The sequence below is a fragment of the Hetaerina americana genome, unplaced genomic scaffold (genome assembly GCF_022747635.1).
Source record: "Hetaerina americana unplaced genomic scaffold, ioHetAmer1.1.p SCAF_291, whole genome shotgun sequence".
NCBI classification, from domain to species: Eukaryota; Metazoa; Arthropoda; class Insecta; order Odonata; family Calopterygidae; genus Hetaerina; species Hetaerina americana.
In genome coordinates this window covers 61,585-77,294 of record NW_027286865.1, presented here as the reverse complement: position 1 = coordinate 77,294, position 15,710 = coordinate 61,585, and the positions used below count along the sequence as shown (strand labels likewise).

General features: G+C 35.7%; 1 protein-coding gene across 1 annotated transcript in view; it reads left to right on the top strand.

Annotated features, from left to right (window-relative positions):
- LOC139689947 (nucleolysin TIAR-like) overlaps window positions 1-14,418 on the top strand; it is a 99,346-nt gene extending 84,928 nt beyond the window's left edge. Inside the window, exons 5-8 of the mRNA XM_071587096.1 lie at window positions 995-1,181; window positions 2,210-2,451; window positions 4,050-4,518; window positions 12,504-14,418. Of these exons, the coding sequence (XP_071443197.1) occupies window positions 995-1,181; window positions 2,210-2,451; window positions 4,050-4,518; window positions 12,504-12,545 (940 nt within the window). The 3' untranslated portion in view covers window positions 12,546-14,418. The remainder of the gene's footprint in view (window positions 1-994; window positions 1,182-2,209; window positions 2,452-4,049; window positions 4,519-12,503) is intronic.
- The last annotated feature ends 1,292 nt before the right edge of the window (window positions 14,419-15,710 follow it).

Here is a 15,710-nt window from a genome sequence, read left to right as displayed (position 1 = left end):
CTTTTATGTCGTTAGCAGTTAATAAAATCTGTGTTTGGCATTCAACAGTATTTAAACGTAAAGTTACAATTATAGTTTTGGTCAACGTTATTCTAACTAAAGCTCTACATGTTTACGTTTCCAATAGAGTATCGCATGCATATATGAGTTACTTAGGATACATATTTGGAAAGTAGAATTTATTTATTCCCAAAATGCAACTTGTATGAATGATTCACTAAATGAAATGTAAACTTCACATTGTCATTCTATTTTAAATAAATAAATATATACCAAATATACCTGTGTGTATATACATATACCAAACTTGGGGGACGTGGTAGTCCAGGAAGTAGAGCTTTGAACAACTGACCAGAGGGCCCTGGTTCTCTTCTCGGATACACCTTTGGGCACCCTCAGTGGACCCAAGCTGTGGTTTTTTTGGTACCCGAACTTCCTGGGAAACTATTGACGGCCCAGGTAAAGCTACCCTGATGTGTGAATACGCCCTTGGGCTTAGAATTGGGTGAGCTCTATCCATACCTATCAAACTGACCTTCGGGTTGATAACTGTGTGTATGGTTCATATATATTTGATATATCGGTATATATTTATTTATTCAAAAGAGTAGAATGTTTATGTATATACACATTACACACACGTATACATATACATTTATTCAATGTGTTTGTGTATTCAAGTTACCTGCAGTATAGAACTTTGTATGAGTTTTTTAGAAACAATTCTGTATTTTGCTCCTGAAGAAAATGTTTTCTCGGGAAATATTGTTGAGTCATTTTAAATTAAAAGTGAAGTAATAATACACGTCATAGCTAGTATACAGTATAATTGACCGGAAAACATTCTAGTGCATCGCAAAGAGTTTATGTTGATTGGAAAGGTAAATTGATGAGGGTTGTCCTTCCCATTGCCAACCTAGGACCACATTCAATGAATTTTTGTGTAGATATTGAATCATGACTTTAAGTTTACTTCCATCCCACACCACGGCAGGTTTTCCACCAAGGAATCCGCAACGCACGCCATAGTGGCCGTGCATAACACGGACATCAATGGCGGCCAAGGAGTCGTCAAGTGCTCCTGGGGGAAGGAGTCCGGGGACCCAAACAACGCGCAACAGGCAGCGGCGGCTGCCGCTGCGGCTGCCGCCGCCGCCGCGGCCGCCACGGTGCAAGGGCAGGTGGGTGCGCGGGCGCCGTCGAAGGCGGGAGCGCGTTGAGTGGGATTGCCTTTCATGCCTGCTCTTTTGAATAATTTCCTTATGTGACCTCAGTGGAGTCCCAACCGTGGAGTATCCAGTCAAACACTATGAAACGTCTAGTAAATTATTGATTTCACAGTCAAAGTTTTCAATTTTTTTATTAGTACCTCTCTCTTTATATTGTAATACTATGCACGTATGCCTCGTGATATTCATCATAAAGTGATTTCAATAATTTCTTGGAGGCGCCATGCATGCATGTTGAATGTAGAAGCAGCAGTTACTCATCAAAAATTCATTCCATGCTTAGTCAAATGGCACTAAGAATTTTAATTAAACATATCTGTAAGGCGAAATCTAATTGGCATTCTATGCAAATCGTACATATTTTTCTGTCTCACAAATTAAATATTTTTTTGAGAATAAGATTTTATTTTACATGGTGGCATTCAATTCTTTTCTCTAATGAATCGAGTTATTTATTATCTTAATTTTATTTCATCATCGTAAATTTTGTGAAAATATATATTGTTAAAATGGATGAAGTCATCATTTATTCAGAGAAATTTCTGATTTTGATCTCCAGAAGCTTATTGGAAGCTAAAAAAACTTAGTACATATATTATTGTGCTCCAAGATACTTTTTAATGATGAATTCCATTGGCGCACCGGATGGCATTTTGTGAGAACCATCTGCCTCTGTCACTACAGACTTTCATGGGAGTGCACTATTATTGAGAAATCACCTGCAGTAATCTCTTTCCACTATGCATTCTGCTCAAAAAGTACCAAATCCTATTTTTTCGTGGGGTAACATGCACATAAATCGAATGCTGGCAATAATGATCCAAGTTTGGTAACATAGATATTTAAGCTATTTTATATGCATTTACCCTATTCTTGAAGAAGTAATCATAGGTAGCCATTAGAGATGCAACATTTGAATACCTAGCTTGAGTTTTCTTTGTGCCTTGTGTGCTAATTCTAATTATTTAATTGTATTGAAGGCCCTGACCGGTCAGTATCCATATGGAGCTGGAGGCACTGCTGGTGGTGCTGGAACTTATGGAGCCACAGGAGCAGGGGGTCAGATGGGAGCTGCTGCAGCTTATTGGTACCCCCAGAGCTATCCTGCAGCTGCAGCGGCTGCAGCAGCTGCTGCTGCCCAGATGCAGGGCCAGTTCCTACAGGGGATGCAAGGCTACTCCACCTATGGCCAGTTTGGAGGGTATCAGCAGGGATACATGGGGTATGTTTTCTTTCATTAAACCATAAAACTAGTGGAAATGCATTAGCTATCTGGATTGAAGGGATGATAAATGTGGTGGCTCCAAATTGGCAATTTATTTTAATACCATTTATGGTGTGGAACGAAGTAAGAACAGTTGTCTGAAACATTGATTTTGTATAATTAATAAAATGTGTCTGGAAGCTAAATGAAATTGCCTTGAATAAATTTGATGAAGGTTATTTTTCAGAGTTTTAAAAATAGAAATGTATTATCATTTCCCTCAACCAATCTACCTGGATTCATGATGGCAGAGGGATTGATGAGATGTTAGTTGCCCCATAATAACCGAGTACTATTTTTGTGTAACCCTTGGCATGTATGTAATAATTATTTCAAGAAATAGTTATCTAAATAATTCTGTAAAATGAAAATGGTAGAATCTGAATTTCATATGTGAAGGTTATCGTATTCGCCGACCTAAATATTTTTCCACCAAATATAGTGACCATCTGTCTATTTAGCCATTTCTATTAACAACAGTATAAGACTCATACATGGCATGGTATGGATCAAATCACCATCATCTTATGCTTATACAAAAGCATTGCATTTCTTAATTTAACCCAGAACAAATCAAACAAATATGCAGGTGTGCACATCGTGCGCATCAATATTATGCATCACATCAATGCAGAATATTGATGCAATGTTACGGGTAAATCTTAACGTGGATAAGAGGATTTAGCAACATTTTACTTAAATTTTACTCTGTCAATCGTAAGATATTGTTGTTAAAAAGGTGGTCATTTCATATAGTTGTCTATTGTGCTAAAAGTTGACCATGTTTTCTCTACAAACTATTACACTTTTAACTGTTCAGACTTTGCTTGGAATTTTATTGATTGAATTTAATTTCGATTTCCACCACATGATGCTGAGAGGAGAACGAACTTTTTGTTAGAATTTACTTTTTTCATTCCAGTTGGGAAAAAATTTTTAAAATCGAATAAGCACATTTCACTTATGAGTATTTATTCAAATAAAAATCAGCTGTAATTGAATTATATTCACTCCAGCAGTAGTCGAATGTCTCAAATGCATAATTTGAACAAATTGTGTCGTTTATGTTGTGACTTCGTTTTGATATCATTGAAGTGTTAGACTGTTGTACTTTCCTTATCTCAATCATCAAAGGTGCCATTTATATGGTCAGTTACTTATTCCTTTTACAAAACCCATCCTGTTGTCAAAGTCCACGTTAGCTTAACCATTGAGACATTATACATTATACACTAGACATTATAAAACTGGGACTTTTTATTAGTATATGTGCTGAATTTTCACCAATTTATGAATGTAAAAGCCTAATTTTAAAGCTTTCGGTTGCCTAGAGCCTCCCTCTCCTTACTGGTTTGACTGTTGTCCCCGTGTCGCAAATTTGCTGTGAATAATTGTTCTGGAATTCTCTCTCTCTTTTCCTCTCTCTCTCTCTCTCTCTCTCTCTCTCCCCCCAACCCCTCCGCACTGCGACGTGTCCACGCTCCCTTCCGTAATCCATTCAACTCTTTGGTGTGGGACCATCTTCTGATTTAAAGATGTCACCCCTCTTTGGATAGAATGGGAATGCAGATCCCGGGGTCCGCCGGCGCAGCTGCCGCCGCGGCGGCTGCAGCCGCGGCGGCCGGCTGGGGAGGCCAGGCGGGAGGGGGCGCGGGCATGCCCCCCCCTCCCGGCCACCAGCCGCCCCCTCCGCCCCCTCCGCCTCCCCAGAGCATGACTGCGGCGCAGCAGATGGCGGCCGCAGCGGCCGCGACGGCTGCCGCGGCGCAGGCGGCCGCCATGCAGCAGCAGCAGCACCAACAGGCGGCGCAGGCGGCGGCGGCGCAGCAGCAGGCGGCGGCCGCGGCGGCTGCCGTCGCCCAGCAGCAGCAGGCCCAGCAGGCGGCCGTGGCCGTCCAGCAGTCGCAGGGGGGCGCGCAGTCGGGGTCGGGGGCGCAGTCGCAGGGGCAGGCACCCCCGCCGCCGCAGTCTGCAGCCGCGGCCGCCGCTATGATGGCCGCCGCCTACCCAATGCAACAGTTCCAGGTGAGATGGTGTTCCTCCCCTTCCCCCCCCCCCCTTATGCCCCCACTCTACTGAGAGTCTGGACGATTGGGTGGCATCATTTGTTATTTTCGTGATATATGCAGAGAGAGAAGCCATGGACAATTATGACAATCAGCCGGGAAGAGCTGAGGGATTTTGTAGAACTAATTGAAATCGTTTGGGAAAAGGGTGGCTGGGGCCAAGGAATTTTTGGGAATGCTCTTGACCCAATCTCATCTCAGTAAACCTACAAGATCAATTAAACTGTCCACTATAAACCCCTAGGTGCTCTTGATTTCCAGAATGAATCCAAATGCATTTTCTTAAAAGGAGGAGTTTATGCACTTTTGTGTAGTTTTGCTGTGGTGATCTGTTTACAGAAATATAGTTGTAATTATAATATGATGAGCATTACTCTCATCATATATAAAATGTATCAGGACTTGAGGGATTTAAAATTAAACAGAGAGGAGTGGAGGCTGCAGTCAACCAAGCTTTAAATGCTGAATGATGATGAAACAATGCTCCTTTGGGGAAAGCTATTATGTTTTTACTGATTATTTGGTAATACTAATAGTTGCAAAGAGTTTGTCAAGACTTCATTTAGGCAATAATCAGGACTAAAATAAAGGAAAAAGTTAATAGATTTTAATGAGAATTTCATTTATCCCTTCAATTATGCAAGTAATTCAATGCTTGACTTGTCTCTTTCAACTTCAAAATTTTGCACAAGTATTTTTCAGACCAGGTTCAATCATCGTGAACCTGAAGACATTAGAAATCTAATCCATTAGAATTGCACATTATAATCTTATCTCATCACCGCTTGTTCTACTGTGTGGCAGGTTCACTCATGGTTGACCTCCATGTCCTCCTGTCTTTAGCCATTGTTTTCATTTATCTGTATGATTAGGAATGGGAATAATGCCATTCTTAATCATGTCCAGCTACAGCTCTTTCTTCCTCACTCTCTCTAGCACCGTTATTGAAAGGTCTGCTCTGTAGTTTCTTCTTACTAAGTCTCTCATTTACCATAGCTATTCTTGATTTGATTTGCTTGGAACATGACATTTTCCTCAGTTCTGTACAATAATTTCAGATTGTCATAATGATTTGCATCAAGGCGAATGATTTTTATCCTCCGAAATTGTTGCATTGAAATGTACTTATATTAGTGGATGATTCCGACAAAACGTTACTGTTGCAGCATCTCCCACATTTTCTTGGAATCTTCCTCAGTGATGACGCTTCCCAGAAATACCTAAAGCTCTCTACTAGATTCATTTATTCACTTTCCAATGCGATGCTGATCCTCTCACCATTACCTCCTATTCTCATACTCATAGTCTTTTTCTTGCTTATTAACATTCTACATTCTTTAGATTTGTCATTAAGGTCCACTAGCCTCTCTATGACTTTCTCTTTACCATCTGCTACTGCAGCCATATCATCTGTAAACCTATTACATTCCACTCTATTACCTTTACTTCCATCATCAAAGCAGTATTTTATTATCTCTTTCAAATGTATGTTAAATAGAGTTGTGTCTGGCAGCATCCTTGCCTAACACATCTTCCTATTCTGATCTCATCTGGCAACCTCTATTCTTACTCTTGCCTTTATGACTGAGATACAGGTCTAATTGTAAGTCCTCGTTCCCATCAATCATTCTCATATTTCTTCACATTTACTATTAATTTGTCCTATCTAACCCTATCAAAATCTTTATCAAAGTCATTTTATACAATATTAACGTTTTTGTTCTTTTCCCTGTTTCTTTTGCCAATTACTCGCCACAGACATGTTGCATCTCTTTGTATCTACTCTGTCTGAATCCATATTGTTCTTCTCCCATCAAAGTTTTTAGTTTCTAATAAAATCTTCTATTAATGGTTTTCAAAACCATTTTAGCCACATGTGATATCAGGCAAAACGATACTCTGTCATTACTCAAATTTGTTGATTCTTTCTTTCCTATCTTATTGAGTGATTTCAATACCTCAACTGGAATTTTGTCAACCCCTGTTGCTTTACTGTTTCTCAACTCATTTAATGATACTTCAACCCTACTTTCAAGCAGGTCATAAGAATTTCATGGTATGATATGGATCTCTATGTGCATCAGTGTAAAGTCTTCAATAAATACCATATCCAGCCTTGTGTAAACGGTTTGATTTCCAATGAGTGGTATTGTGCACGTACTCATTAATATTCTTTGTGACATTACATTGGTTTTACAAAACCCATTTATCAGTTGTTTGTTTCTTTCGATTAAACTAATAAATTTTGATTTTCATGCATCCAAAGAGTTTCAAAATCATGAGCACTGTCATATGTTCTGTGACCTCATAGGAACTGGAAAAATATAATAGCATTGGTTTCCTAGCACCCCTGTAATTGAATCTGAAAGGCATATGATTATGCTAGCTATAGATTTTAATTATATCTGGTGATATAGGAAATGTGATAAAAATTACAATTTGTATGAAGAAGAATGTAAGAAGGATTGGAAAATCATAATTTTCCAGTGTAGGTGAGACTATCATGGCTCTGCAATGTACTAGTGTTTCATGTAAAGAAATACTTTTTCAAAAGAAGAAAAAGCGAACTCGATAAGTTTCTGATCATTTTTTAAAGTGAAAAATCTCTGGCTTTCATCAAGGACATTTAAGTTTTCCATGTAATTTAGGAGTCGAATGAATATTACTGGGTAACCCTAGTGCATCATCTCAGGCGACAGGTTTTATTATGCATTTGATCCAAAAGTCAGTGAGCACTTGAATGCTATCAAAGAACTTAATTCTTAAAAACAAGTCACATTCCTTCTGATATCAATATCTACCACAATTTTATCACTTTTTTTTACCTACTCTTAGAAAAATTTAGTTTTCAAACTCAAGGACATTCAGAAATTGACAGTAGTCCATATTTTATAGAAGTTTCGGTTGAAGAATTTAGGTTTCTGGAAAAATTTTTCATTCTGTTCATATGAATTACACAGGTTTCATCCATGTGGGATTCATATTGAATTTAGATGCTGCATTACTTGGACATATGGCGAACATTGTCAGGTTATGAATAAGTGTTCTGTAATCAGTTTTCTTGCTACATCATAACCATTTACAATCCATATTGAAAGATGTGGAAACATTATTATATTAAATGTGGAGTCAAACTTATAAGTACTATCTAATGGTGAAGTTTAAACCTGTCAAGAGCGATTAATTTAAAGGACTTGTTTTATTTATAGTAACAATAATTATCATTGCCCTTTTCTGTAATTAAAATAGATGTGAAATATGGGGTGAAGGCAGTCTTCCTTACAGAGCCGAAGACTATACCTATTGAGTAAATTTTTGTATTCTAATTAATTTTAGGGATCACTGCAGTTTCAACTAACACTCATTGTTAGTACAATAAAAACCACTTTCCATGGTCATGAATCAGTACTTCATTAATGTGATTCTCATAAGTCTATATGATATTGTAAGCCAGTACCTTATCAGTTGGAAAAAATTCTGTTTTTTTGAAAATAGGTCATGTTCCTAGTGTTCTAAATAAGTAGCTATATACTTTCTCAAATTGTATTTCACATTCTCAAAAATGGCCAGCAGGGTCACTCGAAATAGGATATTTGAGCAATTAGCAAGAATAAATAGCTGTAAATTTCAAGCAATGCAGGTGAGAGCATTACCCTGCTGCCATCAAGGTTTAGATCCTGTCCTGCTCACTAAGGGCACATGTTCTCTGATGGATCCTGAAAACCCACATTGATTTATATTAGATAAATTAGATACTTAGCTGAAATACATAAATATTGGAAAAGTACAATTGTTCTTAAGGAAAAGTAAAGTGAATCATTTTTGTACAATTTAGATGCCAGTAAAAATCCCTGAACTGTAGAATCTCCAGAATCTCCAAAATCAACAATGCCTGAAGTCATCCGGAGTGCTTGAAATCCTCCACATCACTGAATTATAGCAATTTAAGACAGCAGAATTATTGGAGTAATATGGGCCTTGATAAAATGATAACTGAAGTTTTGTATAAAGAGATGAATTTAGATACAATATAATAATACTCATAGCATATGCACAAAAATACAGCAGTTAAACCATACGGAGCCATTTATGGGCAATAGCATTATTTTTCTGATTCAGTAACACCTGTTTCTGTTGTTATCTTTAGGAGTATTTGAATTGTTTAAGTCCAAGGTCAAGTATATACTCTTGGGTAGACAAGGGAATGCAATTGCCTTTGGGATCAACGTGGAATTGTTATGTAAGGAATAATGGGAAAATAGTCTTTGTAGCATGTGAGTGTATGATGTGGGAGGTTTTCAGCTGGAAATTAATATCTTAAATTTGTGCTCTGGGAATCATTTTGAGAAGTAAATTATAAACCATGAATCTGATCGGGAATGAGTTGCCAAGAAAATGCTCTTCACTTGATAAACATTGGCCATGTTTGAGAGAGATCTGCCTTTTAAAGCCTTTTGATGAACATTATCTTAGAAAGGAACTGTTACAATGCAGTTGTTTCCCTTCGGATATTCAGTATTGTAACTTTTCGTCTGTGGTAGCTCTCTAAACATTTTCAGATAAATTTTTCCCAATTGATGCTAAATTTGGAATATTCAGTGCTGTTAATGGTTCTGTTGTTAATTCTTGCATTAAAGTTATGAACAGAAAATTGTGAATTAATTTCATTGGCCAGTGGTGGCACTGCTACCTGGCTTATGATGTGGAAGTGGTTTTCTAGGGAGACAACTGAACATGATCATCAAAGCCGTGGCTGAATAAGGGAATTAGGCAAGAATTAAGGTTGCCGGAATAAATAATAATTGCCATCCTCTCAGAAAAAAAACCATTAATAATTATTCACTTGCCAAAGTCTGCAATTTCATTTTTGATCTCATTGAAATTAAATTTTTGTTTAATTTGAAATTCAAAAACTGTGGCTTTCATTTGCATCCCTGTGATGAAGTTGATTTGGACAGATAATGCAGGATGTTGCCTTTTTTACTTTAAACACAAGAATCTTCGTAGTGAAATTAGCTGTTTAACTGAACGGAATAAGCACAATAGATTTTACTGAGGATGTGACCATTTATTAACTACTAGAATGTTTTATATAATCTATGGCTTTCTGTTATATACTTTACAATTTTATATTAGTCATCAACTAAGTTACATTCTTGAGTGTTTGAAAACTTTCTCTATTCTATAGGACATGAATAGGTAATATAAAATCCAATACCACATCAGAAATTTCTTCAGTGGCAGGATTGATGTTTAGTAAAGTAATTATTTAATTCTATGAAAACATGTACATGTGTAAAATATGTACTATTATGCTTCCAAATCTATAAATGGGAAATTAATTTTTGGACATTTTTAGTGGTACGGCAAAATTCAGCTTTGATGTAATGTGGGTGGAAAACGTGCAAGTCTTGAATCATGGTTCAATTTAATCCTTAGGCATTAGATATTGTAAGGTTTAAGCTCTAGTTTGATCTCATAATCATGGGATTGGGTGTATTTTTGCAGATGTAGTGGGGCAATCTAAATGTTGATGGGCAAAACATTATTTCTCCCTCCACCTTGAAATCCGGAGAGGCAGCTTCATCAGCTCTGATGCAACCGGTTGTAATTGAAATATAAATGTTCACTAAATGTCAGATTGTTTTGTTACATGCTCATTCAACTTTTATCTCTGTGCAGTTTTGAAAACAGTCCAATCTCTGCTAAATAGTCTTAACCTGGTCGATTTTTTCTCTATGGGATTCTTTTTTTTTCCATTGGTGGTTTGTACTGTTTGGATTCACAACTGCATGTCATGTGGGTGGTGGATGCTTTTCAGTGGAACTTTTATCTGGCTTTTCATTAAATGATATTTGCGACTTGTTGCAGTCATGGAAGATAATTAAGTCGCTTAATTTACAAATGGAATACCCAATCTTTGGCTTTCAATCAGAGTCATCAGCTTTGATTCATCATAGTTATGCGCTGTTAGAAAAATTATCAAAATTAATTTTGAAGATGTTTGGTAAAATTGAATAGAAAATATGATAAATTCATAGACCTGGCAAAAGAAAAGCAATTAAGAGGCACTAGTTAGTTGTGAATTTTACCAGTCCATTCCCTTTTATAAATTGCAGTTGGATCATCAGAAATCAAAAATGTTCCTTATGTATATGGTGTGTGGCATGCACTATTTGTGGAGCACATTTTGCTTATAAGATATGCTTGAAAATATTTGTTCTATATTTTACCATTTTTTCTTGTAATGTTGTCTAAGGTATAGATTCTGAGAAAAAGCTTTTTGCTTTACTCTTTGACATGGTTCCTCCTTTGTGGCTTAAATTACAAAGTGTGAAATTGTTTTTTCCTGTAATAAACTGATTTTAGAAAACGTTTTCCAAATCTCTGGAAACTATACCATTGATAGCATTATTGTTTTTCTTTTTCTATTTGTAATTTCAGATGGTTTTTTAATGTGAATTTCTAATTTTTATTAAAAAATTGCAATGTACATACATATGCTTTTGATGAGCATGATTTGGTCAAGGCCTGGATTATGATTCAGTCTTAATTTCATAATATTTTGGCATGGGTAATGCTTTTTTTGCCATTTCTTTTCAATTCCTGCATATCTTTCCTATCATTTCATGCACTACAGCCTGTTTCTTTTTATTTTTTATCTTAACTAAAGCCTTTATTTCCTTTTTTTCAGGCACTATGATATGCTTTAGCGCTATCTCTAGAATGCTGTCAACAATTTTATTTCAAACCACCATTTTTACTCCTGAATGTTGAATAAATGTAAACAAGTATAATTGCTTTGATGAGAAAATGACTTTGGTGTTAAATTATGAAAGTTGTTGAGGATCGACATTTTTTTGTAATGCTTAAATTTAAAAGGCAACTGTTATTGTCGAGACTCTGTTTAATTATTCTTTTAAAACCTTTGTAAACTCAGACAGAGTTTTAAAGTGTAACAATAATGCATTGATATCAGGAGTTGTTGTTTTGATTTATGATGTATTTGTCATCTTATTGAAAGTGAATAAAGGATAAATATTAAATATTTAAATATTTCATCTTATCAACATCATTTTTGTGCATGAGTAAATTTCTCAAATATCCTGCCAATGGCAAGGACAAAAAAATATAACCTTAAAAATGAGGAGAAGCTTATTTACTAAGATTCTTTTATTCAGGAGAGATCAAAGGTCAGTGTTGAACACTAATTTTAGTGGGCACTATACTGCCACACAACAAGTACTTGATTTCTTAATAACTTAGTGTTGTAAGCGTGGTTTGTTAGGTTTCTATTTGTTTCATTAATCCCAAATTGCTTTCTCCTAAAACCTCTTTTTTTATATTTTTGCTAAGCTAGGATACTATTTAGGAACTGCATGAAAACCAATTTGTGGTCTTGGGCCTTGCTATTTATTTGTGACATGCTGTTGTATCACATTATTTCATTTTCTACATTTCTGTTGTTGGGCAATGAGACTGTGCACTAGATAATGTTTGTTATCCAACCTAATGCATAAATTTAGGTGTCCAGTGTCTTATTACTAAGATATAATTAATTATATTGGGATAATGAAGTCATATTAAACATAAGAAAGAGACCATCAGACAGATGTCATGCATTGAGAGAGTGCATTCACTTCCGTTTTTCTATTCATTAAAAGTGTTATTTGTTCAATGTTATTTTTAGTTACTCTTTCAAAAAATTGCTGAATGTGTTTACAGATGAATAATGCAATCTTGGTTTCATCACAAAAAAATAAAAAAAGCACTCTCTTTCCTTCATTGACAGTTAGCAATGGTCGCAACTCCTATTTTTTACAGGAGATTGAATATTATGCATAAATTAATTTTTAAAATGTATTTGAACTGAGCTTATAAATGTAGTAGAATAGCATTTAAGGCAGTCTGATAACCAAATATTGTTGTTATTCCATTTGACAGCTGGCAGATGAAGACTGGCTAGCTCCAAGCCTTTTGGTTTGATGGTAAAGGTCCTCTGCAGGCTGCTAGAGGAAAGTTGAGGGTGATTGCAATGAAGAAGAGAGCTGTGAGGTCGTGGTGGGTGATGCAAGAGTTTAGAAGAAACCGTGGGAAAATGTAATCATATATAAAAGTGTGTGCTTTTGTGTGGATGTGAGAGCAAGTGTATTAGAGGTATGATGGAATGGAAAAAAATGTCTTCACTCCGTCACAAGTACTGGTGGTCACAAGTAAATGAGATTTTAGATGGCATTGCTGGAAAAATGGACTTAAAAAGTGTTGTGCACCATAGAGTGTTGTTGAGTGCGTTTTGAATATGAAAAAAAATACAGCTGCCAGGAACAAAAGACAACAGTAAAAAACTTGTATGAAATCATAACATCTCCTGAAAAAAATGCTTGTTTTACCGTAGGATACTATAGGCATTAACTATAATGCATTGCATGTCTGAATTCATTTGAAAAGTTAGAGATCAGGGTGGGAACTATGCACTTTGCTAAAGAATGGTGAAAGTTTGTGCTGATTTTTTTACATTAATCATTCAGTTTTGAAGTACCAAATTAGGTAATTAAGGAACTGCGAGTTTCTTTTTTTAAATTTAGTTGAATTGTAAAGCTAGGTGGCAAGACATGGCTTGAATGATGGCATAAAAGGTTCTTGCCGGATGAACAATGAGAAATACTATTCTATAATGTAGATAGTTTATAATTTAAGATCCTCAAAAAAGCTACAACTGAGAGAATGCATTTGTAAAGAGAATTACTTGTGATGGGACTGGGGCCTATTTTTTAACAGAATACAATATTTGGAAAAGAGGGACGTATAATTGTTGTAACAGATATTAATGCCAGTAGAAGCGGGAGATATATAAATATTATATATATATATAAAAGAAAAAAATGTGAAGGGTAAAGCCCCCTGTGAAAACAAATATGTACAAAGTTCAGAATAGTATAGATGGAAAATATGGAACAACATTAACAAAAATACTTTCCTGTTAATAGTATGTAGCCGTAGCAGAAATTCACGCAATAGTTTTTAAAGAAGAAAAAAGGCTTGTAGAATCACAAGAAAGATTGATTATAGCCAATCCAGCATTTTGTTTGTATTTTCTGTGCAGTCAAACATGCAAACAATGGAAACCACACTAACAAAGTTGCTTAGTAACAATGTAGCATTGTAGGTAGTTAGTAGTTTTTAAATGTAGTGTTGTTGATTATGAAACAGAAACCAAGAGAGCTGTGTATAATCCTCATCCCACATAATATGTTCTTGTATAATTGTAATGACTGATGTGACATGAAAAAATACTGTAATTATCTTCCATCCCTTCCTCCAAGGTCATTTCTGATTAGTGGTTAAACGTTGCTAGCATTGAAAATTGATTCATGGAAATCATTGCCCTACGTATGTTAGTATTGATAATGAATCTTTTTTAACATGAAAAGAGATGTATAATTTCACCTTTTCAGTCACATCATGTGGTGGAGGATTTGTTATTAAGTAATTGGGATGTGCAATCAAATAGGTGCATTATAATGTGTATCTGCCTCTGCTTTATGAAACAGTGTATTGTTTCCATTACTAAGGTGTTTGTTCCCATTTAATAAAAACACTGTCTCTTTTTCCCTCCATCCCCACGATTTGCCCAGACAGCATTCCTTGTCCCCATTATCTTTTTTAAACATCAACTGCACATTGTCACACATGCTAATATGAACATACATTACGAACAAAAGGTTTGGAATATATAGGAACAAAGATGATAGCTGGGGAGTGTGGGTGATGCATGTAATTAGAAGTACCCACACACACATAGCTATACATGTATATGTATGTATATGGAGATATACATATGTGTGCACATGTATGTATACATACTATATAGATATATATATATATATATATATATATATATATATATATATATATATATATATATATATATATATATATATAATATGACAAGAGTGAAAAGTCCTGAAATCAAGTAATTTTTGAAGTGGTTGATAAAAAATAATCTCTACCGTTATTTTTTTTAATGTGACAAGAATTGATGCCTACATGAAACAAGTGCCAAGGTGGTGTCAACTATCTTGTGTTCAATGGAAGTGCTATCATATGCTAGCTGTAGTTGGTAACAGAATATTATTTGAATATTCTGCGAATTTGTAAGTAGCATAAAATATGGCAACTCAGTTATCAAAAGAAATATTTCTAAAATAACATCCATGGCTATAAAAAAAAACCAGCATGCCACTGCATGAAGACATATTTTTCATTGCCTCTTAGTCTGATATGCTGTTTTCAGTTGGTGTAAAGTTTGTTGTTTCCAAATGAAAATTTCAAAATACTTTTGGCATCTGCTAAAAACAAAAAAAAAATCAACCACCCATTTGTGATCATCACTCTTCATACCTACTTGGTAAAATAAATTGTGAATATGTTTGTACCATTTTATGTGACAAAGGTATATGATTTCGTAAAAATTTCTTCGGAGGTACATTTGCTCATTGTATGTGCAAAAGTGGTATTAATTTTTTCGAATGGAAAAAAAATGTTGAACAAACTGAAAAAAATGTATGGCAGAAATGTGAGGAGGTATAATTAAGACACATTATGCAAAAAGATAATTTGCACCAATGCCATGCTCCTTATCACATGGAAGAACATTTTATACTTGTGGATGGAAGTGAAAAAACTGTGTTTTGATACGAGAATTTAAAAAAAAGAAAACAATTCCATAGAAAACTACTTATAGAAAAAACTGACAGACACCTCCTAATTCCTCACCCCTCCCATGACAAGCCAATTATTGTCTTATGGTTTTATTTTATTGTAGTGAGCATTGGAAAAAAAATTTGCACAGTTGCTAGATATTAGATGCACCAGTACACGCGATGAGGGGGAGAGGTGGAATGTCATGTGTGTGCGTGCGTGTGTGTGTGTGCCTGTGGTTGTGTTGGTGTGAGGTGTATATTAGCTCTTGCAAGATGTTATTGGAGATTTGGAAACATTCTTGAGTTGTTGCCTCCTTCGGGCTGTTGCCTGAACACCTATACAATGATTTGGAATTAATTCTCTAATCACATGGTGACCTCCCCTTCCTCTTGAGGAGAGGCTTGTATTATTTCCCTTATCTTCTGTTTGTTTTTAAGTTTTCCATCC